General features: G+C 41.0%; 1 protein-coding gene across 4 annotated transcripts in view; it reads left to right on the forward strand.

Annotated features, from left to right (window-relative positions):
• Positions 1-11747: 11747 nt before the first annotated feature.
• The window catches only part of kaznb (kazrin, periplakin interacting protein b), a 64290-nt gene continuing 48296 nt past the window's right edge, over positions 11748-27741 (forward strand). For 3 of the 4 annotated variants that reach the window (XM_031757610.2, XM_039612515.1, XM_039612516.1), the window contains exon 1: positions 12182-12389. In XM_031757610.2, the coding sequence (XP_031613470.2) occupies positions 12197-12389 (193 nt within the window). In that variant the 5' untranslated portion in view covers positions 12182-12196. Of the gene's footprint in view, positions 12390-27741 lie in introns of all 4 variants that reach the window. The other variant, XM_031757612.2, reaches the window with a different exon arrangement.

Genomic DNA, 27741 nt, shown 5'->3' on the forward strand with positions numbered 1-27741 from the left:
CTGAACCTGTCAGTCAGATATTTTCCTGCAGTGCTACAGTAAATCTGGCTGTGGTAGTCTTTAGTGTAGAAAATTCCTGTCTGGTCTCAGCTATATTGAGAGTTTTTACTGCAGACTGCTATAGCCTCTGCTACTGAATGTTGTCCACTACCCAGGGTTAGAGAACAAATAACATTTCAGTAGGAAAATCAATACCACCCTCATGTATGTATGTTTACTGTGACACTAATCTCAGCAGCATATTGACTAGCATATTAACTTAGCTTATCCTCTAGCTCACTAAGCCACAAACCTCCTGGAATATACTGCAGGTACATAACTGAATGCAAAACCCTATTTTTTAACCATTCTGAAGGAAAATAATGTGTTTCTAGCTTTAGAGCTTTAGCTTTAGAGATGCTAACTTTAAATGCTAGCTATTTAGCATTGCTGTCAGTCTTTGTACTATGCTAAGCTAACAGAATGTAGCTTCATATTTACTCATGTGTACATACATTAGCAGAGTCTAAGGAGCTTGGAAAGAAAAGCGTCTGGACTTCTCTGAGTTGCTTGAAGACGTTTCACCTCTCATCCGAGAAGCTTCTTCAGTTCTAAGGGTCAATGGTGGAGAGTCCCAGATTTAAACCCAGTGGGAGTTTCCTCCCAAAGAGGGACAAAGGACCCCCTGATGATCCTCTACCTAATCACATGAGCCAAGGTGTGAAAGTGGGTGTGGGTCCCAATCAGCCCGGGTTTCGGGTGAGCTCATTGTGAAACCTGGTCCCACCCTATCATGTGATTTCCTGAGGTCAGATGGCCCATGATGTGAGTGGGCGTTAAGGCGTCTGGGAAGGGATCTCAAAACTGGATTATAGTGGGACTCTCCACCATTGACCCTTAGAACTGAAGAAGCTTCTCGGATGAGAGGTGAAAATGTCTGCAAGCAACTCAAAGAAATCCAGACGCTTTTCTTTCCAAGCTCCTTAGACTACGATGACCTGGATGACTGAGAACCTTCACAGATACATTAGCAGACATCCACAAAGCAAAGATACCAGCAGAGAAGCAATAACATTCTAAAGTCTCTATCATTCAGTCATACACTATATGGACAAAAGTACTAGACCACCTAAAGGAGCTGCTTGGCAATGGAAACCCATAACATGACGTTCCAGTACAGGTTTCATGCTTATGTTAATGCCAGAGGAGGTTTGGAGCTCTGATTTGCCAGTTTGGATATGTGACCTTCATGGTGACAGTCATAAAGGCCTTGACACTAATCTGCTGACCATCTAGAAACTGGGAATGGTTCCTGGAGGTTGATGGCAGTCGTAGGGAAAATTACTGAAGTCTCAGTAACACAGGTCTAATAACTTGTCATTGACCCACTGACAAGCGTTTCCTGAAAACCATGTATTCATCCAACCAGTTAGCAAAAGTCTCATTGTGACTGCTTTGTTCTTCAATTGTTGCCTACTCCATATCTGGTTTAGTTCACACTTTTTGAAGTTTTACTACTGCTGGGCTCATAGGTAGCAAGTATTTGCAGAGAAACATGAAAAACTACAGGCAACCTGGCAATCTGCTAGCAACCAAAATATTGACTAGTAGGTTGTTGGTGCAGCAGTTTTGTTGCAACCCAGGAGGGAGCCAGAAACCTCCAGGAACCACTGCTATTACATTACCACACTAAAATTCAGTGAGCTCCAAGACACATACTTTATCAAAAGTTCGTCAGACTGCATGGCTAGGTGCTTGATTTTAAACAAAAGACTGAATTAAAAAGCCTTAGAATTGTGGCCCAGTACTTTGTCTGTGTAGCTTATGCCAATATATGTGCTTTCATTGGTTGCTTTGATATCGGATCAGGAAGTTGAGAAAAGTTTAGGTGTGAATCCACCAACAATCGATGGCCTCTGGTCGCCATATTACTGGTAATCACCTCCTGTGTGAAAAGCTCTTTAGTCTTTCACCTTGTCTTCTTTTGTTCCACTGATTGAAGATGGGTGCTTTACCAGAAACAGACACACAGCTGACCTGCCAATCATTTCCCTATCCAAGTCTTGCCCAGATACCTTCTCGAAGTGTACTCCAACCTGCTCTCAGCAGCCTATAACCAGCTAAACGTAAATCATAAATCAACCAGGAGAGCTCTGTCAGGGTGATTACCCCTGTAGTTGCTCTCTGAAAATCACTATACTGCCCTAAAAGAAGAAGGAAACAGAGATTGATGGAGAAAAGTTTGGCAATGAAAGAGTTTCCTTGTATGTAGTAGAAAATGTTTTACCTTGACAGATGTCCTCCTGTAGTATTACTCACAGACAAATAATTTGCTCTGCTGAAACTTGTTTTTGCTTTTTTTTGGCCTGATTAACGGTGTGATTAAGCTACCACTTGATACTCCAATAATCTCATATTATTTGGATTTACTCAAATTGCTGTTACCATGTTGCTAATTACGCCACCTTCAACTATTTTCTCACCTGAAAGCAACAGGAGCACATCTCATTCTCTCAGCATCACCTTTTAATTGTGTCTCCTGCAGAAGAGAGCACAGAAGAGTGGCAGCAGGGGTGAGGATCTCATTTAGAGAGAAGCAAAGTAGCCAAGTGTGTAACGCTTTTCACAAAAACAGGCACCTTCAGTTTCAACACTGGCTTTGTTTGTGATCTCACCATGATATCCATGTTATTAGAGATATCTGTGATATTCAGCTCTGCATGTCTGAACGTTTCATTGTGAAGAGAGAAGTACAAATGTGGTAGAGCTAAGGCAGAAAAAGGCTATTGATTATGAGTACCACAGTAAGCACAATGAGGAGAAGCAATTGCAGGAACCAGGCAGCAGGGAGCAGAAGTGAGAATGAGGGGAAATGAGAGAAAAATCAAAATGGTGTTCAGCAGAGAGTAAGTATGGAAAAAACACGCACATTTCCTCAGATTTATTTCCCATCCTGCAGGTTCATCATAACAAACCCTCTCTCACCCATGCTTCCTCTCTCCCTTTGATTCCCTCAGAGCCCTGTAGACAAGCCTTTATCTTGATACTTATCAAGGCCTCTGGCAGTGTGTTTCATCCGTAACCCTGTCAACTGTTATCTCCAAGTGTAGAGGCTGTCAAACTGTTAACTGTGTTTACTGTGGTAAACAATTATTACAACGCTATCAGTGATGGGAGAAGGACATGGCTGCAAGGTGTTTGAGCGGTGTCGACTTTGGGCGGAAAGTGTGTTGAGTTTGACAACAGATAATAGGTGTTTCTCTTCAGGATTTATCTCAGCCTAGAAAAGCGTCAGTGATGAGAGTTTACCCTTCTGCCAAAGTTGAGGCTGCAGAGGTGGAGTGGAGCTTCGGCTTTTCCACCGTTGCCTGAATGTTCATTCAGTGATTATCTGCGTGTGCAGACAGTTGCAGAGCTGGGGCTGAAGAGATGACGAGTGCTACTTCTGATCAAGCATTTTATTTCATGTGTTGCATTAGATATAAATTCAGTCAGTTCCTCTGACTTCTGTTACTCTTGAAGATAAGTCTAACACTTTGGTTTTAAATGAAAAACACTGTGAAGTTTCTGCTATAACTTAAATCATTGTTTTATCAAACATTTGACACCGAATCAGTTTGAAACTTATCAGATGGCTGTAATAGGAGAGAAAAGGTTCATCTTGCTATCACCAAGTCAGACATGTTTTATCTTGAGAACTTTTTTGTGTCAGAGATGCAACAAGATGCTGGAAACATTCCTCAGAGATTTTGACATAAAAGTATGACAAAGTTATTTCACATTTGTCAGCTGCACATCCATAGTGCAAATCTCCAATTCTACCACATCCCACAGTTACTCGACTGTATTGAGATATGTTCACCGTGGAGGCCATTTAAGTGCAGTGAACTCATTGTCATGTTCAAGAAACCAGTTTGAAATGATTTCAGCTTTGTAGCATGGTGCGTTATCCTACTGGAAGCAGCCATCAGAAGATGGGTACACTGTGGTCATTAATGGATAGTGATTATAATAATACTCAGGTAGGCCGTGGTGTTTAATCAATGCTCAAGCAGGGCTCATACTATGCCAAGAAAATATCCCCCACACCATTACACCACCAACAGCCTGAACCGCTGATACATGGCAGCATGGATCCATGTTTTCATGTTGTTTATGCAAAATTCTGACCGTACCATCAGAAATATAGACAAATCAGACCAAGCTATGTTTTTTAGTCTTTTATTGTCCAATTTTGGTGTGCATGAGCAAATTGTAGCCTCAGTTTTCTGCACCCAGTGTGGTCTTCTACTGCTGCCGCCCATTTGCCTCAAAGTTTGATCTGTTGTGCATTCACAGATGCTCTTCTGCATACCTTGGTTATAATGAGCTTACTGTTGCTGTCCTATCAGCTCAAAGAATTCTTGCAGTTCTCCTTCGACATCTTGTATTAAGAAGGCATTTTCATCCAGAGAACTGATGTTTACTGAATATTTTCTTTTTCAGACAATTCTCTGCAAACTCTAGAGATGGTTGGTGGGCAAATCCGTGCAGGTCAGCAGTTCCTGAAATAGTCAGACCAGCATATTTGGCACCAATACCCACACAATAAGTCACTCAACTTATTTTTCTTACACATTCTTATGATGATTTGAATTTCAGCAGGTTGTCTTGATTATGCATTGAATTGCTCCCATGTGACTGGCTGACTAAATATAATAGTCAGAGGAACAGATTTAACAAATCAAGTGACCAATGAGTGTATGTCTGGCCTCCCATGTACACTACTCAGACAGCAGCCTCACCCACACCAAACAAAGTACTTCTAGAAGCCAAAAACACATCTGTGTGCTACATGTGAAAAAGAGCAGTTTCAGACAGCGCTGGGACCTGATTCTCCCAAATTTATCTGGAGTCTTTGGACGAAGACAGGTCAGTTGAACCCTTTTACATTGAACACAGTGATGTTATCCATTGATGAGACTTCCTTTCATAAGCAGTAAAGCTTCTAACTAATGAGTAAACTTATATAAACGTTTTTTGAGCAAGGCTGTTATACACCAAAAGTGACGTGAAAGAAGCATTAGAGAAAAAGCTCAATACAAAAAGAAAGAAGTTGAGTTTCCGTTCCCTGCCGATCATAGTTTATTCCATCAATGCCTCTCTGTCCTCGATTGTCACTACTTGGGGCAGAAGGCTTTCTCTCTTCATCACTTGCACAGACATAAATACCCTGTTTTTTTCCTCCAGCTGTGACATTTCCATTTGGTAATTCTGCAGTGTGTGGAGCATTCAAAGCAGCATTCTTCATGCAAGCTTTCTATAGCTTTATCTGTCCTGTCACACATGTAATGCAATCGTTTCTGTATTGCATCACTTTAAACAATGTGCATGTGCTTTTTAGTAACAAAGTACACATTTCTACAACAATGAATCAAGCACACATGATCTTAGGATAGTTTAAAGGCAGAAGCCTTGTTTTTGTGAAAAACTGGTTGTTTTTTAACTGACTGCCAAAGGCCAGATTTGTCTGAAGTATCTTGTTTGTTGCAAATGTTGGCAAAAAGAAAGTAAGTGGTAATGGCACACAAAATGCTAGGTTTTTTTTTTGTGTAACTTTGTAGCACACCTGCACACACACACACACACACTAATCCGATGCCACACAGACAAAGGTAACATCTAAATGCAGTGCAAATTAACCTGCCTACAAGTAAAGAATGAAAAGTCCTTTACTCTTTGATGTTGGCAGACATTGTGCTGTGTGCTCAGACAGCCTTTAATGTCAGAATAAAATAACCTGGAATTTGCTGTTTTGATACAGACCACAGCAGACTGAATATTGTGACATATTACAATTTACAAATTCAGGCCTGCTGTCTGTGACAGCTTAGATTCGGTGCAGCGCTACATGAAGGCTGGGATATACTTTCAGTCATATACAAGCTTTATTCCTTGGGAAGATGTTTTTTTTTCTCTCTCAGTGACGGTTAAGAAAACAGGCCTATTATTACTTGACCGTGACATGAACCTAAAAATATTTAAGATTTCAGATCTTCCCGAATCATAAACAATGACTGCTTTTTAAGAGTGTTACATAAGCTTTCTCATGAAAGATCATTTGTGAGATATGAAGCTTGACCAGCTAATACTGGAGATGAGCTTTAGTCATGAGCAATATGGATATATAAAATCTTTTGTTGTAATAGATTTACTTCAATAGCCAGACGGGGATGTGTGTTTTCGGCTAATCCTGTGAATTAAACTAATTCTACAACTAAATTTGATTAATAATACCATAAAAATGCAATGCAATTCCCACAGGCCTTCAACATTTCCTGCAATTACCTAATTGTAAGCACAGATCAATATTTTCTTTATTAACATAGTATCAAATGCCTAATGTAATGTTATAAACCCATGAAGAGTTATCACTACACTCTGGAGCCTGTCTCAGTTCTTCTGTACTTTTCAGCTTCTCGTTTTACAACATTTTGCTTTTAGCCTCGAGCAACTTTACTATTGTGATTCACTCTTACTTCTCTTATCATCATCATTCTGGCACAGCAGGAACAGTTTCATCCAAACAAGCCCTAAAAGCCCATTGTTTTCCATCTGCTCAGGACCCATGGCAGACAGACAAAGATGATGAAGATGGTTTAACATTTAGTAACCAGAGAAAGAACCAGACATACCTGTCAAGATTTAATGGAGACAAAAGAAAAGAGATGTGAAAAGGAGACTGGCAAACAACTGACAATATTTCTCAAGGTTTGCTTTATGTAGTCACTGCTGGAAACCTTACAACACCAGTGTTGTGTCCATATATATATATATATGTATGTATATATATATATAAAAAAGCATTTGTGAAAGAATAGATCGCGCTCAGTGAATTCCGGTATGGTACAGTGATAGGATGACACCTGTGGAACAAGTCAGGAAATTTCCCTCACTAAATATTCCACAGTCAACTGTTATTGGTATTGTAAGAAAGTGGAAGCGATTGCGAACGACAGCAACTCAGCCACAAAGTGGTAGGCCACATAAAATCACAGAGCAGGGTCAGCAGATGCGCAAAGTGTGCAGAGGTCACCAACTTTATGCAGAGTTAGTTGCTACTAACCTCCAAGCTTCATGTGGCCTTTAGATTAGCTCAAGAAGAGTGTGTAGGGAACGTCATGGAATAGGTTTCCAAATAAGTTTTTTAAATTTAATTTAGGCAAATAAGCAACTTCTGAAAATAGTTTTGTTCTTTGATGTCCTGTTTTATTTTGAACTTACTTACCGGTCAAATGGTCGAGTAATCAAATCTTCTTAGGAAAGCCCCTAACTACTAAGGAAATGTGCCTCAGTGTTTCCTTGAATACTTCCTTTAACACTGGATACTGGACCAACCTTTAAGAAAATGAAGTAAGATGCCATCCCATAATTCATAGTGGCACACTACACTACTGTCATGAAAAACAGACAATCATCATAACTGACAAGTGACAGAGATGATGTGATGAAGTGATATTTCCCTCTTTTATATGTCTTTCATTAAATAAGCTGATAAGAGCACTCTGAGCAAAGCATACAAGATGAACTTTCTGCAGTCCGGGTCAAATAGTAGTTTCATCATGGCCCACATCACCAGAATCCATCATCACATTATTAAAGAGCCTGGTGTAAGTGCAGTCCGATTATTAAAGCATCATATTTCACTTTTCCTAAATCCTAATATATATTTTCCCTCACACCTTAACTTGTCCTTATGCCCTTTTCCATCAAGGTTAAGGTAAAGTGATAAGAAAAAGAAAGCAGGAGGTCATTTTTTGGACTTTTCCTTTTTTTCATTTCCTGCCTTTGTGAGAATAAGTCATCACTGTGTACATATACTTCACTTCGTTCCCTGGCAGATTGTCTCTGCACTCACAGCAGGGAAGTGTCCTGGCCATTCCCCGTCTTTCCCTTGAATGATCTCTTGTCTGTTTTTCGTTTGCCTTCTGCCTGATATTCGACTCACATGGACTGAAAGACTTGCTGTAGATGCCCTCTTGCCTGGTAATAGTTTTGGATTTTGCCTTTCTCTGCTGTCCTCTTACCTGTGAACCACAACAATGGGAATAGTAGGGCTACATCAGCCTGACTGCACTGCATTTCTTAACCATCTTGTTTTTGAAAAAACTTTTCTAGTTTTTATGCAACTTTCCAAGTTCCTCCTATTCAGAGGTAAGGCTCACATACCTCATAGACTTTCTATCTTTTTTTGCAGTATTTGATTAATATTAGTAAGTTTAGCCGAGCGTAGTGGATATTTTCCCCAAGCCCCTGATAAGACGTGTATTAATAGTTGAGCACAGCATTATATCACTTTGTTATTGGGAAAAAATGGAAAGCATTTCAGTGTGTGGAGGATTAGTCGATATTCAATTAACCCAGGCAGACAGTCATGGTGACTCTTTATCAATACCTCTTTTTAACTGCACACCCTCAGCACACTTAATTAAACTTCCCATTAATAGCATCAAACAAGTGAGAAAACTAACAACACAAACACTCGCATAAGTTTGGAAAAGTGATCCAAATCCATAGAAGCACCGATCGGAGAAGTGGTTATCAAAGGCAGTCGGCCAAGCTGCTGCACTGGCCTCAGGTCTCGGCTGTGGTCATAGATGCTCTCAGTCCAGTTGTGGAGACAAAGGAGGAGGAGGAGGCTGTGTGTTTTGGACATGGCACAATTGCGTGTCCTCAAACTATTTGTCTGGTTATTGATGTGTATCTGGGACACCCTGTGACCCTTGACCCTGAAATCATTAATTTCCCTGCATTCCACAGCTGGGTTTATGAAAGCCCTCCCTCACATGGCTCAGTGCAGAGCGTGGTTATGACTATGAAGGAAGAGCTTCGAGATTATTTTAGAAAAGCAGTAATTTTGAAATAACAGAAAGCCTTCTATGTAAATCAAGAGCCCTCTGATAACCCTATCCTTATTCCAGACCATGCTACATTTCTCTTTGATAATCAGCTACAAATCAGGGCCAGTGTGCCAACTGGGGCAGCGATGTGACTGTCTAGACAGTGATAATGATCTGCTAACATGTCTGTGCTGCCGTAGATCTTCTCTACTAACTGTAAGCAATAATTGTTCTCTATGGGAATAACTAGATGTGCATTGAACAGTAGCTATTATGGGAGACCTTGCAAAAAAGATTAGAGGCCACTGTTTTCCCATCCATACAAAGCTGCAGTACAAAGAAGGGTAAGTCAACCCTCATAAAGTGAATCGAATGTTAGTGTTGGCATATTTACAAACTAACTTCAATGAAACTGTACAACCCATTTCCCTATAATTTTTTATGTGTGTGTGTGTGTTGCCCAGAGTTAACATTAAAGCTACCCAAATATCCAATTTGTTGCAATATTCATCAACAAATGTTAGGCGTTATAAATGTTCAGTTTTAAATTATACAGTGTTCACAAAAGTCTTTAGCAACCCCTCATTTCTTTATATTCTGCTTCCAAGGAGCCAAATTTTCTTTTATTCTTTCAAAAGTGGTCTTGAGCAATAGTTCACCAGGCTTTCTGCAGGCCTTGTAAAGTTTTTGTTTGGACATTGACTGCTTTTTCACTCATTTTCAGTCCAAGGAATGGAAGAGAACCAAGTTTTAATTGTGACATTAGGTGCTTCGTTACTAGCAGCCGTCACAAAAACACATAATTTGTTTCCACTTCTATGAAAAATACCAAAGATAACACAGTTTAATAGGGATAAAATAGTGTTTATGGACCAACAGGTTTATTTCAAAAGATTTTTTAGCCAAAAACTTGGCATATCTCACACAGTCCTCTAAAAATATTAGCGAAAACTGGACAAGTGAATGACAGAAGAAGTGGTAGGACTAAGAAAAACTTACAGACACAAAATCTACAGATGAACAGTATCTGAAAGTCCTTAAGAATTAGGCAGAAAATATCCAGCAAAAACCCGAGTGATGCTTTGTTGAAGCCTGATCACAAATGGCCGGAATAGAAAGGTGGCATTAAGAAGTGGTATTAAGAAGCCATTCTTAATGAAGGAAAACAAGGAGAGAAGGTTGAGGGTTGATCTTGTCAAAACTGATGGAATTATGAACACAGAAAATTACTGTCAGATTTTGATCTGCAGTTTGGAAAGTGCCTGATTGGCAACTTCATTTTGTGGCTCAAGAGTTTTGCACAGTAACTTTTAAGCCCTGCAAAATAATTTTTTCTCAAAATTGAGCAAAGCAGATTCTCACTTGATGACGTTAATATTTAATCAGTTATCAAAACTGTTGTGCAGATTCTGTTGATGGCCTTATCAGCTGATTGACTAATTGTGTCAGCACTACTTAAGACCAGGAGAAAGTCCCAGCTGGGTTCACTGCTTCAGAACTTTAAAAATGCAGCGTGCAATTAATTTGTTCATAATCAGCTTTTTCTCCTGCTCCAGCCAAAGATAATGACATGCAGTAAAAATATTCTTCAAATTTTAGAGGCACAGCTGCTTACAGGTATAGACACGTTTTGCAAAATCACTTGTGTCTTAATTAAATTAGTCCTAATTTATCTGCAGCAGTATCTTCAATAGTTTATGATTTTAAAGGGATAGCATCCTGTTTCCATTTTCTTTTCGACCAGGCAGTATAGTGAAATATTTTTCATCAAAGGATGGATACTGGCTTTACAGAGCAAAATAGTTGAGTGAAAGTAGAGGAATCACGGCCACATAACCCAAATAACACCAACACTCTGAGGAATTTATTGTAAAACAGTATGCAGTGAACAGACTACCGGTGCAACTAACAAGTTTTGTGTCTCATTTGGTTGTCAATCTCCCGAGCCCGGTGTCCCATCTTTGTTTGTCACTCTGCGCTGTTGCGTGAATACCAATGAACAGCGAGCCGTTATCACCTGAGCCTCGGATGACAGCATCTCAGTGATGTATTGCTCATCAGCCTCTGTTTCGTGCCAGACAGGATGTGTTTTCTTACTTGGAAAATGAAAATGTCAAATGCAGATCTTTAGTTGTGATGGCTCAGCAATATCCCGGATTGTTTTAAGTTAAGATGCACAGCCCAACCCATCTCTAACCTTTTAGATGCGTGATGGAGTTTTACAGCTGTACAGATAAGAAACGATGCCGCTGCGTTTATTTCCTGTGCTCGCTGATAAGCCGAAATATAATTCTTCAAACTGCTTTTGATCAAAGACGTAAAACTTTACTGTGTTCCCGCCACAACTCCATTGTAATTCTCCAGGCCTCTTCTCTTACCGTGTAGCCTGTTAGAGGGCTGTTCCTCCGTCCTCTACCAAGTTTGTTCTGAATGTTGAAATGTTTTCCCCTTGGGTGCCTTGTGCCAGCCCCCTTCCTCTTCCACCGATGTGGGGGTGAGCTTTCCCAGGACAAAGAGAAGAATATATAAAGGAATGGAGGGGGGGTGAGGGGGTGGGAGAGACAAAAAGACAGCGGGTGTGTGAGCGAAGGAGGCCAAGTGAAAAGATATAGAGGGCTTGACAAGTGCTTGTCAAAGGGCTCAATACTGCTGGCAAGCTTTGAGTGTGGGGATACAGAGAGAGGAGGAAGGAGAGAGAAACAATCTGTACTTTTTCCCCCTATTACAAACCCAATTGCTCACTCCTTACAGACTCCACAGGGTGTGGGGTACACACCACGCTCCGTGTTTAGAGACTTTCTGGAGAGCAGCTCAGTCCAACTGCACCCCCACCATCTCCCCTAGTCCTCCTGCACATGGTACAGTCCATTTAAAAGGCTGCATGTCATCTCAGTGTGTGTAGGGTCCTCTCTGAGAGCAGCTGCTCACAGCACATTCTCCTCTGCGGGAGCATTCACTTTCCCCTCCGCCTGCTGGGCTGCATCTTTTTCTCCCCTGCCTTTTTTCTTTCTCTTCCTGCTCTCTTTGGTTTCTCTTCCCCTCTTTCTCCCGCGCTCACTCTCTCCACTCGCACACACACACATGCTTTCTCTGACTGTGTAGCGCTTGGCCACATTCTTTATGCAGTAACAGGTAGACATCATCTCTGTACTGCCGGCTTTTTTTTTATGTGCGAAGTACACTGTGAGAGAAAAAGCACAGGTGGAGTAGGAGAAGAAGAAGAAGAGGGTGATAAGAGGTGGCGGAGGAGGAAAGAGTCTTAACTTCACCTCCTGTAATGCTTCTCTTGACACCATGCTGCTCTGTGTGGATTTGGTCCTCAGGGGAAAATCCTTAAAATGATGGAAGACAACAAACAGCTGGCACAGAGGATTGATGGGGCCATCCAGTCTGCCAGTCAGGAAGTGACCAACCTGCGCTCCGAGCTCTCTGCCACCAGCCGGAGACTGGCAGAGCTGGGTGCCAGCAGCCCCCCTGGCTTGGAGAACCACCACCAGCACAACCACCACGATGACAGCCTCCACTACCGGGGTGAGTGCCTGAATGTGTGCGCACTCACATGTAATCTCGTGCCTCTGTGTCTGTGTGTGTGAGAGAGTGAGAACAGGGACATGTGTGAGTGTTTTGAAATCAGCAGTGGGAAGTATTCTAAGAATGTGCAGCGGAGTGACTAATATCATCCCACCGTTCCTCCATTGACTTATTTTTCCCCAAACTCAGCATGAGAAAAGTCAGCAGCTTGAAAGAAAAGAGAGAAAGAGAGAACGACTGAGTGTTGTTATTAGATGGCAGGGAGGGGTTGGGGTTAGAGAGCGTGGGCCAGAGTTGCTCAGGGTTTGGTTTCCCAGGCAGCAGCTGGGCTCCTCTGGGGCTGCACTCCCTCCAGCTCTGGCTCCTTCTCCGCACTCTCCCCGAGTCTGGCACTGAGTCTATGAGGAGAAACTGTGCTTCATGTCCAGAAACTATATGCCAGCATCTCTGAAGGAGGGCGGTGACACCATGGCACCGCCACTTAGCTGGGAAAAAGATGTAATGAATGACGAACGAGAAGTTAAAGAGAAGTTTTCATGGGACTGCTCATTGAGGCTTCCTGCTCTTAAAATAGTTTCTCTTGGCTTCTTGTTACACTTATTGATATCTCTCTTGTTGCTAAAAGTAATAACTTGGCCAAAGCACTGTTTTATATTTAGTTATTCCATGACTAATGATGTCTGACAGGAAATTTTTATCTAGTGTGAGACCGTGTTCTGGGTCTAATTAAGCCTCGTTACGACGTATTCGAGTTAGTTACTTTTATATCGCCGACATCTTGGATTCATTAATGATCATTTTTATGGAGTTGGACAGGAACAAGAATAAAAGGGGAATTTTTGTTTTCCTGTTGCCTTGAATGCATTAACAGAACAGCAAATACTCGTGTCAGCTATCCAGATAATTTGGTGAGAAACTTTCAAAAGTTTCCAAAGGCGAATAACATAACAAATAATATTTTGCATTCACTGCATGCACAGAAAATTTGGCTTGCTGAAAAGGAGAACAAGAGAAAAATATGACCTTTCACCTTTTGGTGTTTCTGTTCTGCATTTGAGTTGAATGCATCTGGGAGCCTGTATGTTTTTGAGATCTTATCATACACAGCCGCAGTGGCTATTAAATGCACTTTGAAAGATATACGAGAGACTACCCAAGCAGGAAAAGGTCTAATGAATGAAGACAAGATATAAGTTACAAAGGACTAAAAGGTTTTGCTAATACTTGTGTTACAAATCCCATAACTTAATGGAAGCGAAACCATTGTATCATTCATTGTGGGCATGCTGTAAAAGAAGAAGTACACACTGAGAAAATGGTAATAATAAGCTGACAGTTATTATCTCCAATGCAAACAATTTAGAACAAAAAACTCAATTTTCATTAAAAGAAATGTTACATTTTGCAAATTAGAGAACATAACAGAGATTATTCAGCCAGCTGATTTAGCCCTCAGCTGCTGCCTAATAGATATATTTTTCAATCCACCCGGTACACAGAGATTATAAAAGAAAAAACAATGTGAACAAAGCACTCTATTATTCAGAAAACACATTTAAAAGTGAGTTTTTTGCATTGCCAGCTACAGTTGGTAAGCTTTTCTTGACCTGTAAGTCTGTTGAGTTGAGCACATCTTCAGGTGCAGGGACTACATGGCAGATTCTCCTCTTTTCTTCGAAATTCAGCGGATGCTGGAGCGTGATGGTTCAACTACCAATGTAAAAATGATATAACAACAGATTAATCTGAGTAACAGATTAATGCTTATCAGATGGCCAAACCACAAGCAGCAGAGTGGCTTCACAAATCCTGAAAATTATTATGGCGCAGTCATTTAATCTATTCTTGTCATGATTTGAAGTATTATATATGCTGCATTTATAGTTTGTTTGTTTGTTTGTTTGTTTGTGATAAATGCCAGTTCAAGCCCAGTCTGAGTGTTTCATCTGTGTGGCTGGAATAACTCTGCTGCAGTGAGTTATACATGTTGTTTTCATCCAGCTTGCTGTTCTGACTCCCTCTCAGTGTTAACAGGCAGCCTGACATTCCCACATTCCTGAATGTCAGGGTGGTGATGTCATACTTCCTGTTCCCAGAGGCCAGGCTCGCAGTCAGGTGACTGATTAAACTAAACACACCCACACACTGAGAACCGCTTGGCTTAAACATGTTTTTGTAAGTTCTTAAGTTTAGAGGGTTTGGGGTGTGATGAGCCAGCACCATCGTCCAGTGGCTTAGTGAGATTAAATGTTCTTTAGGTGCGTATCCCTCTCCGGGCCAGGCTGTTCGCTTGCCCGTTTGTTGGTCGTGTCCTGTGCAGGATCAAAGCAGAGTTTTTTATTAATATGCATGAACTGACTTCCTGTAAATATATTACACTGTGCCAAATGTCAGAATTTCTGCTGTGTTTCAACTCCCTGTGGAGCTACAACAACATCTCTGACAGACATCCAATAAGCCCATAAACACAGTACTTCAGCCTGCTGTTCCTGATGGCCTTGGAGTCCATTGTGGAGTCCTTCTTACTGAGCTAACCACAAGGAGCAAAGCATTAAATGAACCAAAACTTTCAGTCCGTTCACAGAGATCCAGGATTAACTTGATTATTTGCTTTTGCTAATAAACATTTTGTATAATTTTTATACTTACCCTCTTTAGAAGATTTTCTTTATTTACCAGCATTTAAGAGTACAGTATAAGCATTCAATGGAAAGGTCTATGACTGGCTATTAGACATGACCTTTATTATTCTATTCAGGCTGCTGACATTAATGTATTTATTGCCAGGATAATGAAACCCTATCGAGCCTCTCTCTTGATAGACCCAATTGATGTCAAGACCTTGTTTAACATCCCTAAGCAATCAACTGCATTGCTGCTGTGTCTACTTTCCACTGAGCTGTTTGGAAAAAGACATATTCATCTTCCTCTCAGTTTGTCTCAGGGAACTGAAGCTGTATGAAAATATCCTGTCCTCTAAAATCAATGTTAGGTAACCCTTATGGGGTTTTACATTATTTATATAAGCGCCTTGCTGTCAGTGGGTGAGAAAGTGCACATCATGGGCTCATGGGAATCTGCCAATTGCAATCCATAAGCCTCTAAAACACAACTATAAGGCAGCTGTTAGTGAGTCGTACAGCTCGGAGAGTATGGATGACCTTTGGCTGCTTTAACGAGCAGAGGACAACACAAAGGGAGAGAGCACTGATGTGGGTATTGTCTATCAGTTGTCATTTGTCCTTGAGTATCACAGTTGGTCACTGTGGAAAGAGAATAGTTAGGACAATGCTTTTACAAAGTGAGTTATTTCAGACATTCACGGTTATGAAGGTGATGAACGTTATGAAGGTTATGAAAGTGGAAGTAACTGCAGAACACAGAACGTTTGATGACTTTCAGTTTAAACATTTCAAGGTTTTGGTGGAGGAAGATGTTGTGTTTTTAAAGACCTGACTCGCTGACACAAAATTAAATGCAGAAGGTAAGAGGTCAACAGCAACGAAAATGGAGTTACATTTGACCTTTCGGTGAGAAGAATTCAGAGCTCATAGAAAAGCTTGAAATTCTGTTATATGTTAAATTCTGTTATCTGTTATGTGACCTAATGAACCATTGGCAGCTTAGATAAGTTAACCTTCGAATTTATGAGCAATCTGGGGTGAATGTGGTAACTATTAAGGAGCTCTGAATTTGTTACTGCTCTGGTCCTTGCACTTTGTTCAGGTTTGCTGCTCCAGTGGCATAGTCTAAAAACAACCCACCACACAAAAGGCAAAATTTATTTTTATAAAAAGATTTAAACACTTAGATAAATGTTGTTCTAGTAACAATTAAAAGAAAGCTATAGTGGTTTACAAGTGTGATAAGCAACTTCCTTCTTGTTTGGAATATGGGGGTCAGTTCTAAATGCGCATTCCTTTTTCCTACGTCCACCTCCGTTTGCCTTCTGCCTTAATTCTTCATGGCACAAATTCAACAAGGTGCTTGAAAAGTTCCTCAGAGATTTTCGTCCATGTTGGTGTCAGAGCATCACACAGTTGCTGCAGATTTGTTGGATGCACATCTATGATGTGAATCTCCCATTCCGCCACATCTCAAAGCTGCTCTACTGGAATAAGATCTGTTGACTGTGAAAGCCGTTCTAATGTTCAACAAGCCAGCTTGAGATGATTTGAGCTCTCCACCACCTCCAGCCTGAACCATGGATACAAAGCACAATAGATCCAGACTTTCATGTTAACGCCAAATTCTGACCCTGAAATCTGAATGTTGCAGCAGAAATGAGGCTCAACAGACCAGGAAACATTTTTCCACTCATCTATTGTCCAATCCCGGTCAGGCCTTGTTAATTGTAGCCTGAGGTTCCTGTTCTTAGCTGGCAGGGGTGTCACCCAGTTTGGTCTTTTGCTGCTGTTTCAAGGTTGAATGTGATGCAGATTTAGACATGGTCCTCTGCATACATTGGTATCAACAAGACATTTTCACCTAGAGAACTGCAGCACACTAGATATTTTCTATTTTCAGACCATTCCCCGTAAAAACTTAAGAGATGGTCATGTGGGAAAATACAGTACATTAGCAATTTCTGAAACCAGCTTGTCTAAACAGGTGTACCTAATAAAGTGCTGAGTGAGTGTAGTTAAAAGTAAAGTAAAACTTTCATAATCAGATAGTCTTCCATCTTAGCATTTCTATTAAAGCTCCCATGCTGTATACCAAAATAATGTATTCTGAGATTGAGGAGGGTGGCACATTTTTAAAACTTTACACAGTGTACTGCAAGGCATGCATGCTGATTAAGTATTCACTAAAAGACCCCGCGATTATCTTTTCTCCAAAGAGGAGGAGCTGTACTGGCTCTAATGCTCTCTGCTGCAGAGTAATTGTAGAAAAGAATCCTCTCCCCATCTGGCCTGAGTTTGTTAGACGCCTAGGTCTCTCATTACTTCATCCAGCAGAAGAGCGGGGCTGGGAACACAGTGCCAAACTACAGCAGCAAAATCCCATTCACCCCAGCTATTTCCCTGTAACGCTCTCCGGACCACCCGCCTTCCTGTTTGCTGTCAGCATCAGAGCAACCATGCAATGCAATGCAATGCAAGCTTCCCCCCTGTATTTACCACCACCCGAACACCCCCCAGCCCTTTCTTTATTCCCTGCCTCAGCCACACCCCGTCTGTGGTCAATGCAGTGTGAGAGAAACTGTGTCCAAACAATAGCCCCGGAGAAGCAGCCCCTCACTTCCCTAACATTTTTCTCTCTCTAGTCTTCCTACAATAAAAGAAGTAATCGTGGAATAGAAGGGACTCCAACAGCAGGTGGAAACAGCAGCATTAGTGGGTGGTTCTGCTGTTAGTTAGGGATGCAGACAACAGTGATGCTGTCGGGCACAGAGGCACTGTTTTAACACTGCAGCAAGAGCTCCTCTTACTATCCTCCTCTTAAACGCTGGTAAACTGGTTATCTTCAAATTAAGATTTTTTTTTTACTTAGTTGCAGATTCATGCATAATCCAAAACTTCAATACATAATAAATAGCTGGAAAAACTAAGAAATGAAAGCTATTAGTGTGCAAAACGACCTGGAACAAGGTTATGGAAAGGCAATCAAATGTGAAACCAGGACTTAAAGTCCTTACAGTGTTTGCAGTTTAGTTATTTTATAATTAAGGTCCTTTTTGCATTCAGTGTTTATTTTGTTGTCCACACTTTTTTTTCAAATACATTTGAGTGTCTGTGCTTAACAACTGAATAGAGCTTAGAAGTACTTACTGGAACTGGCGGACTTTGTTCTGCGGAGGTAATGGCTTTAAATAAATAATGACTCTGTGGTTATTTGTTTTGCTTTGTAATGGAATGCAAGCCCCAGTAATGAACTGACAGAGCAGTGCAGACTGTCAGTGGGAACAGAAGCCTGGTGGACTTTGACTTGTGCAAGAGTTTCCACTTTGGAATTTAGCTACGCAGAGAGCAGGGAGGAGAGATGGGCGCCACATATCCACTTTCATGTCCATACGGGGCTTGGATTGTTTCAGTTTCTTTAAAATCTTACTTAGTGTGTGGTTCACCAGGAGAACATTACCTATTTCACATTGCAGTGTTTGTAAAAAGGTCAGAGGTGACAGATGACAGCTGACCTCAACATGTCTTATGGGTCTATTAGCAAAGGTGACAGAACTGCTGCCCCCGGACACCAGCTGGTGATGCCGTTCCTTCGCTGTGGGCGCCAGATGGCCGCAGCGCTGTCACCATGCGGCCCATGTTGTGTAAACTGCCACCTTGAAGCGAATGAGCCTGCAAAAAGGCGGGCAGTGAAGTCTACAGGCAGTGAGGCAGAGCCAGAAAAGGGAACTGCAAAAAAAAATGCCAACTCTCAGAGAGGGTACATCTCAAACAGACATTCCTCAGCACTTAAATTTTCCAGGGCAGCTTTATCTGAATGAAACTTCACATAGCAAGTCAGTGAAAGCCATTTCAAGGAGAACTGAGGAGTACTTTAACCATGACACGAAGCATTGAATTGCTTTCCGGTGTGACACTCTGCCTCTGAGAAGATATTATTCCTATCAGTGAGACTGATATGTCTCCATATGCTAATTATATCCATGAAGGCTAAAGTGCTTATTTAACTGGTTCTTTTCCACAACTTCCAAACAGTCTTTTTTCCCAGATGATTTTTTTTAGGGATAATGTCATTTTAATATTGATTTCCTGTCTTATGTCACGGTTCAGGTTAGGAGCACGTTGTGAATGTGGCTTTTATTAGCAGGGGAGTCGGGAGAGAGGGACAGACTAATGAGGATATTCCTCACTGTTATCATTGGTACTCCTGCCAGTTTCCCTCACATGGGGCCCCTTCATCATAAAAGTACTTTGCAGTTTTCATCCAGAAAGGAAACTGCTGAAAATGAGAACTCTGCATAACTTCAGTGACTATCTTGTGTTTATCACCATCACATGTCAGGGGAGGGAATTAAGTATTACTTCCTGGTTGTGTTTTATGGGCCTTGTAGATGCTCCATCTGTACCATGTGCATCTGGAGAGGATCAGAGATGGGGAAACCTGCAGCAAGCAGTTCTCTTAAGAGGATTTCCTTAAATCTGTCCTAGGTAGAAGAAGACATAGAGTATCTGGAGGAAGGATGAGGCTTGAAAATCGGTACAGGTGTTTGACCGAAGCCTGGCATAGGGGACAGTGAGGGTGTGCGTCTCCATTAATGACACGCTGGGCCAATGATTGAAAGAGATTCACTGAACTTCATACAAAAAAAAAGGAAAAGAGCTCAGACAGACTGTTTAGTAAGATTCTCCCAAGTGGGGTGTTTCAAAACTGTTGTGGCTGCTTCACGACAGGAGGCACAGATAATGATCAGGCTTAAAGAACCCGGCTCCTCTGCCTCCTCCGTGCCTCCACTCTGCACATCTAGCCTTTCGTTTTCACCTTAAATCATTCAAATCCCCGGTGAGTCCCAACTTCAAACAATTGAAACTCTCAGAAAGAAAGAAAGATGCAGACAGCAAGAGAGAGTAAAGCCTGGTTGCTTCCACAACAGTCTCAGCTCATCCTATTAAAATGCCTCATTGCTTTAGCAGCGGAGACTTTTTATTGCTGCTGGTACATATTGTTGCCTTGGTTGCAGTTTAAATCCATTCCCAGAAGAGAATGGACTTGGCATGGAGGAAAATAAGTTGTGAGGAAGTGCAGACCCCCTCCCTTCTCATATCCAGAGGATGCAAAGCGTGACATTCCAGCAGAGCAGAGGATAAGCAGAACACTTTTCTGCTTCTCCGAATCATCTGCTTCATGCAGGCCTCTGACAAGATTGATGAGCTGAAGACATCCTGAACATCGGGACAATGCTGAGCGCTGTTAAACACCCACACGATCCATAAATGGCAATGCAAAGGATGTGTACGTCTTCAAATCATGTCATTATCGTGTCTCTTGTGCAAACGTGAAATTATACGAGGAGTTTAAAATCAAACTTTTACATGAATCCTTTATTATTCTAAATTTGTAACGTTGGAGTTTCTCAAGTCAGCTGCAAAAGTACTCCATAAAGCTGTGTTTGGATTATAGCTCAAATAATTAGGCAGTTCACTGAGCAGCAACTGAAAATTAATGATAAGCAATTTGATTTTATTTAGTTTTTTCCACTTTGTAGCATTTCTAAGTATAAATGTTTACCTGTTTTCTTTGCCTTGCATGATCGCTTACCTGAAAATGGACAAAGCATCATTTAAATAGAATAACTTGGATTTTAAAAAGTGTGAGGAGCATTTCCAGTTGTTTCCTTACATTTAAGTAATAATATCCTAATAATGACTTCATTGTGAAATCAGTTGTGGTATGCGGTTTACCAAGATAGGTATTTGCTAGTTTGAAGCCTTCTTCATGTGAGAGTTTCCTGATTTCTTTCTTGTTTTTGCATCCTTGTGAGAGTCTTAAAGCTGGTTTTACAGTCCAGCATGTGTTTCCGTCAGAGTACACGATTCTGGTCAGACAGAGGCGGGAGAGGGCTCCCGTGCAGTCCTCCGAGGTCCCGACTGGTGGTTGCTGGAAGCAGATCACATAAACGTCTGCTGAATGTTGACTGTTGGACAAGTGGGCCGGAATAGGGGGCAAGCTGAGTTCAAGAGGAATGGGATAAAAAAACAAACTTCAAAGATCAAAAAAGAAAACATGAAAAGCAGACACAGCAGCTGTAGTGGACACTTTTCATAGTTTTTAACACTTGGTTTCACTTCACCATCGGATTTAACCATCAACAGCACAAGCAAGAGTGGCCCACAGACCGGTGGTACCACATCTTTGGACACTGCCTCCATCTGGCAACAGAGCTCACTGCAAACAAAGGGGCCATCCCTGGACTGGATCTCACGACCTCATCTAACAGTCACTTGTATTTACAATCACCGTTAAGTCGCAGGAGGCTGCTGCAGCATTCTCCTGAATAATAGGTGTCGCCACTCAGACATTATCACGTCAAACGTGCTGAAAAGGAGGAGAAGAAGTCAAAACCGGAAGCCAAGATTTCTGTTTGTTTCACAAACTCAAGTTTTCAAACAGCTAGAACATCTCCTTCTGTGTGTCAGTTTGTCTCTGAGCTTCTGTGCGGGATTATCAATAAAATGGTGGCAAACACCAGCACTGGCAGTGCAAAATGGCAAGTTACAAAACCCAAGAGGTGCACAACCAGTCGACATGCCACAAAAACTGTGTCTTGCAACACAGGATTTGACGTGAAAATCGTCACGCAACACAAGCGACGCGGCAAGCATAAAAACGACTTTAAACGTCTTTAAAGTCCGCTTGAAGTCTGCACATGCGCAGTTGGTGGACTGTAATGTAAATTCAATGCGGACGCTTGCATTCACATCCAGTTACATCACTGGGAACCAAAGACTTTAACACAGTCGCTCTAGAGCCAGCGCTAATTAGGTTTGGGTGTAGAAATATTAAAAATGTTTTTAAAAAGGAACCATCAATATATACAAAAAGAGTCCAGTGACAAGACTGAATGTAAGAGATTACAGACCCTGTTGCATATGTATTTCTAGGATTTCCTTTCTCAAGCCGCAAACTATAATGAGGACATAAAGTCCGCACACTAACAACACACAGTTTACTGATAATTGTGCAGATTTTTCATGCCAACAAAAAGCATGTCTTTGTTTTGTAAGTCACTCGTAAAATTCATCACATCTTTTGGGATTTCTTCCACATGCTATTCGGCCACGATTTAGTCAATCTTGCCCATCGTCATGCAAAACAATCACTTTTGAGATGCAATTTTTTTGCTCTCAGAAAGTATTTTTTTATATATATATTTGAGAATGTAACAAAAAAACTCATAAAAGCAAAAACTTGTTGTTAGCATAGTCAGAGTTTTGTGCATGTAGTAGTTGTAATTTGCGTTCTGTGTTGCATCTACACACCTTTTCTCCCAGGCTACAACAGATGGCTCACACTGCAGCACACCTCACTGTCTAGTTTCTACGGGGAATCCACTGAGCGCCGCTGCTCAGGTTGTTTCCAATTACTCTAAAATGAATAAGTTCTGTCTTTGAATGTATCATTAGGGAAAACACTGATTTCACAAATGAGATTACACACGTCTGTAAAAGCCTGGCGTTAGAGTTTGAAAGAAACTTTATCTGCTTCTGTTTCTGGAGGAACACTGCTCCTTTTGAATCTGCCTTCCAGTCCTCATAATCACTCTTTGTTTTTACTTTTTATTCTTTTACTTTCACTTATTTGTAGTAAACATTTCTGCTTTAGTTGTGCAGTTTAATCAGACAAATTCTCTTTGAAGGTTTAAAAAAATATATCTATAGGGAGTTATTACAAAGCAACAAACATTACATGTTTCTGTTGATGCATCATGATCATCATCATATCTCCAGGCCCCCTGAAATGTTGATATCAGGCATGTAAGTGGGCTCCATCCCTGAATTATTTTTGGTTTGCAGCCTGAAGGCATTAGTGTTGAAAGCATGCCTCTATGTTTTCTCCTGCTGAGGAGGTCCTACACAAATATTTATCAGGTCGCCAATTACCGTAGCCCGTGTTCCCAGGCACATAGAAAAACAAAACAGTGTGCCTCTGTTGCCAGGCGTGTGTATATGCATTCCTGCAAATCTGATTATTGTTTGAAATAAGTGTCTTGCTAAATTTGACCTCAAACCATATGTTCTCCATCAATATTCCAGGAGACAGTGCGCTTCTTCTCTCACAGCTTATTGTTAGAAGCAAAGAGGCATCTTTATCACAAGACCTTTAAAAGTTACACACACCTGGCAAGCAGTCAGATCAATGGTCTAAGAGATTGCTTTCTCTCTCTATAAAGCATCTATTTTCAAACTCAATTTTCCACATAAAGGGATCAGAAATAACCATGTGGTAATCTTCTGTATGCATAGAATTACATTATTTACTCTTCAGATTAGGATACATCTGCATCTTTAATATAAACAAACCAAAATTAAGCCTGCTAATCTATTTCAGCTGATGGAATTATCATTCTCAATTGACTACAAAGCTTTACAAAGGCTACTCAGTGAAACTGCTGTGGGCCGTTTGATCCTGAATTATGCAAATTGCAGTGAAAATAGAAATTAAACAATCAGCAGTTTTTTTTTATTCTATTCAGCATTTCTTTCAAGCTTTGCCATATCTAGTCTCCATTTAGATTAATAGGGTAAACCAGAATTTAGAAAGCTGCATTAATGTTCTAATCAGGATATTGCTGACTTAGACTCATCATTGTATTGACATCATTTCAGGTTTCATGCATAGCAATAGGACAATTTCCTCTATATGACTCCAGGCTGCATGCACTCACATATTACAAACCACTCACTTAGCAGTTTGTAATTTTCTCCTGTGATCGGACATTCTCAAGTTTGATATTTTTATTTAAAAGTTTTGTTTTTTATTTAAATATGTGCCTTGTGGATATTTACTGTGTTCATTTTTCAGGTTGTTTCCTGTTTGTTGTGCTCATGGTGGCTCAGTAGTTAGCATAGCTGCTTCATAGCATATCTGTTCTGAATTAGCCAATGAATCAGTGTGTATACACTCACCAGCCACTTCAAGAGGTTCATCTTGTTAGTACCAGGTTGGACCCCCTTAATTCTTAATGGCATAGTTTCAACAAGATGCTGGAAACATTCCTCAGAGATTTTGGTCCATGTCGACATGATAGCATCACATAGTTGCTCGAGATTTGTTAGCTGCACATCCATGATGTGACTTTAGCAGTCTGAACTGTTGATGCAAGACAGGATCTATGCTTTCATGATGTTTCTGTCAACTACCATCCAAATGTCACAGCAAAGTCCAAGACTCATTAATCCAGGCAGCATTCTTCCAATCTTCTATTTTCCAATTTTGGTGTGTCTTTGCTGACTGTAGCCTCAAGTTCCTGTTTTTAGCCGACAAGAGCGGCACATGGTGTGGTCTTGTGCTGCTGTAGGCCATCGCTTTCAAGTTTTCACTGTGTAATGCATTCAGAGATGCTCTTCTGCATACCTTGATTGCATTGATGAGTTATTTGAATGACTGTTGCCCCTCTCACCGTCTGGCCATTCTCCTCTAGCATCAGAAAGATATTTTCACCAAGAGAACTCCTGCTCACTGGATAGTTTCTTTCTGATCAGTCTCTATGAGCCCTAGAGATGGTTGTGTGGGAAACTAAAGGAGATCGGCAGTTACAGAAATCCATCTGGCACCCACAACCATGGCATGTTCAGTGATTGGATGATTAGATATTTGCATTAACAAGCTGAACCATTCACTTCTCACTGGTTATATCCTCTTATAATTTTTTCCAGTCAAGGTTACCAACAATTTCACTACTACTCATTTTTTGCCTGTTCTTTTTTGTTTGTTTTTTGTTTCCTTATGTTCCTATTGATGTCTTTGAGTGTGACTTTTTGGACCATTTTTGCAGTTTGTCTCATCCCAGCGCCTCGCTGGAATTGTTTGTTTATGCTTACTGCCTCCAAGTGTATGACCTCTGCCCGGATTAAAGAAATGGATTTTGGATTTCCGCTCTGCCTCCTGTGTCCAACGTTTAGGTCCTCCTCTTTCTGAAACCCTTACACAAAGCAAATCAAGGGCAGCATAGTAACCAACTGATCCTGTACTTGCAAACAAAGTATTATAAGCACCAATCAAGTGAGGCTCACAACTCATGCCAAAGTCCCCGTTTGCCAGCGTTCCCAGGCATGCCAGTTTACCCCTGCAACCGTTTCTTTCAAGCTTTCAGTTTTAATGCCTGCCTTATAAAACTTGAGTCCCTAAGCCCACGCAAAGATAACCCCATTGAGGAGATTTTCTTTGACTCTAACCAAGTTCTGTTTTTTAAGTCTGAGTAATACTCCTTATGACTAGTCATTTCACTGAGACACGCTAAATCTTAAGATTGCTTCTTTAAGCATCGTTGGACTTCAACTATTCTGTCTTCTGTCATCTGGTGCTATTACCGCACCCACTCTCTGGTACTGGCCCTCTCATGGTGAGGATGGCAACACCGACAAATGGACATAAGTGATGGAGTTTTCTGCTCTGGCCACGAAACAACGAGTTCTATTCAGTGTGGCCACCATCACTTGAAGTGAAGTGGGTTTTTTTGGAAGAATGTTTCAGATTCAGGGGTTTCCCACAGACTCCCCCTAATTAACCGCAGCAAGAGACTCAGCTACTCTCTCTGTCCGGGAATGTGCTCCTAAACCTCCAAGTATGCCACTGTTCCATCCATTCTGCAAGCCCTCCCTACTTCCAACTAATATACAGTGAGAACAAAACACAATCATTTTATTTTACAGCATTAAACAGTCAGTCAGAAGGGACCCACCATACCTGTATGTTTTACTGTTTTAAATGAGTCACATTTTCCTGTGGGTCTAGTTGAGGTCGTTGGGGTAGAAGGGGTTGTTTTTGTTTTGTTTTGTTTTTCATGGGTATTATGTGGCAGCTAAGACAGGTTCTATTACTTTCGCTTTATGAGGTTAATGCGTGCCACAGGGCTGCACAACATCCACTACTTTGTCAAAAGACTGGACTGAAGCAGAGGAGCTGGGATGTGTATAATTTATTGTCCACCGTGAGGTCCTGAAACTACAGGCAGAAAACAAGAGATAAGGAGAGACAAGGCAATAAATAGGAGAGGAGAGGAGAGGAGAGGAGAGGAGAGGAGAGGAGAGAAGAGGAGAGGAGAGGAGAGGAGAGGAGAGGTAGTTTCAGGCTTAGCTCCATTATTAGATCCTGTGTGCTGCCGAATTGATTTTGAGGTCAGTCCATAAAGCACACTGCCTCAGCACTGTACTAACAGTGGCATCATTATGGCGTTATTAGTGCAGAGCGTGAGGACTCACAGGGCTGTGGGAGTAATTTACAGGTGTGTTAAACATGACTGCTGTTCCAGAAAGAGAGAAAAGAGCCCAGACCATTTCTGTCACACTGCTGTTAGCTAATTACATTCAGGGGGTACCTGAACAACATTGGTTCGTTTTCTGTCTTCCTCTCATTTTCTCATTTTCATTTTCAGCATGAAACTCGTACTTTGATGTCACATGAGCCGCTACCTGAGAACTATATGCATACTGCTAAAATGACCTGAACAGTAGCTCAGGTAGTGCTCAGGTAGAGCAGGAAAGCTCTATAGCCAGTCCATTTACCATTTACTTAGCATTGTACCATAGGGAAATGAATTGCTTAGAAAAAGTAAGTCACAAAATAATTTGTTTTGTAGCGTTTTCTTTGTGTAAGGCTATAATCAGCTGACCTGTGCTGCTGCTTCGACATTCACTGCGCTTTGAGGATTTAGCCGAATTCAATAAGATGTAAGCAGATGTTTAATGAGCTGCATGGTTGACTTCCAACCCCTAGACACCATAAAGCTAGTACAGTATAAAAGCTACAATTCAGTGAGTGAATCTAATCAGCCTGTATGCTCTGTAACCTTACACTGAAAGGCACTGCATCACTGTAAACTTCACCACAGTACTGCAAACTAGCCAGTGCAGCCTCACTAAACTGGACCAAAGTGCTGAGTGCATTTTCATGCAGCCTCTTAATAACACAAAAAGTGTACTTTTGTTAGTTTTGCAAGACACTTCACAAAAACATAATTCAGCAACAAATCATGCATTGATCCAACATTCATTTAAAAACCATAAAATGAATGAGGACATTCCATGTAAGCTTTGAAGTTTCCAGTTTATAAAATGTCACTTGCTGAGCAATCCTCCTCTTTAAAAATAGTCTAATCTTCCTTTTCTTGTCTCATTTCTTACATCTTTTTCAGTGTTGCACATTGCACTGGGAAATGCAGCAACTTTGCATTAGCTATCAGACACATTTTGTTATTTTATTCTTGTTCCTCTTCCGTAGCTCTAGCTAGATACTTAGGTACTGTGATTGCGACTTTATTTACATCTGCACCATGAACGTATCACTGAGATGAGAAGTAAAGAGGGAATGTGTTGAAGGTATAAGCAGATCATACGATGTCGTTATTTTTCTCATATTGAGAAAGTATCTCCATGCTGTCACTGGAAGCACTGTCAGGTTATAGCACATGAAAAATTCAATCATTCAATAGTAGCTTGCCTGTCAGATTTAATTGCTCATTAACTGAAGGTACTGGAACTCCATTGGAGATCTTTCTGGAACACTTTAACCCCTAATTGAAGCCATTTCTGATGAGGCTTTGGTGAATAGTAGATGGATAGCACTGAAAGGCCAGATTAATTTCTTTTGTTGCTGCTGAATTTATTTCCCTATTTATAAACCACATGACTTTCAGATACTCTTCATTTGCTGGCAGTTTTTTAGGCTCACC

Source organism: Oreochromis aureus, linkage group 5, assembly GCF_013358895.1.
Source record: "Oreochromis aureus strain Israel breed Guangdong linkage group 5, ZZ_aureus, whole genome shotgun sequence".
In the NCBI taxonomy this organism is placed as follows: domain Eukaryota; kingdom Metazoa; phylum Chordata; class Actinopteri; order Cichliformes; family Cichlidae; genus Oreochromis; species Oreochromis aureus.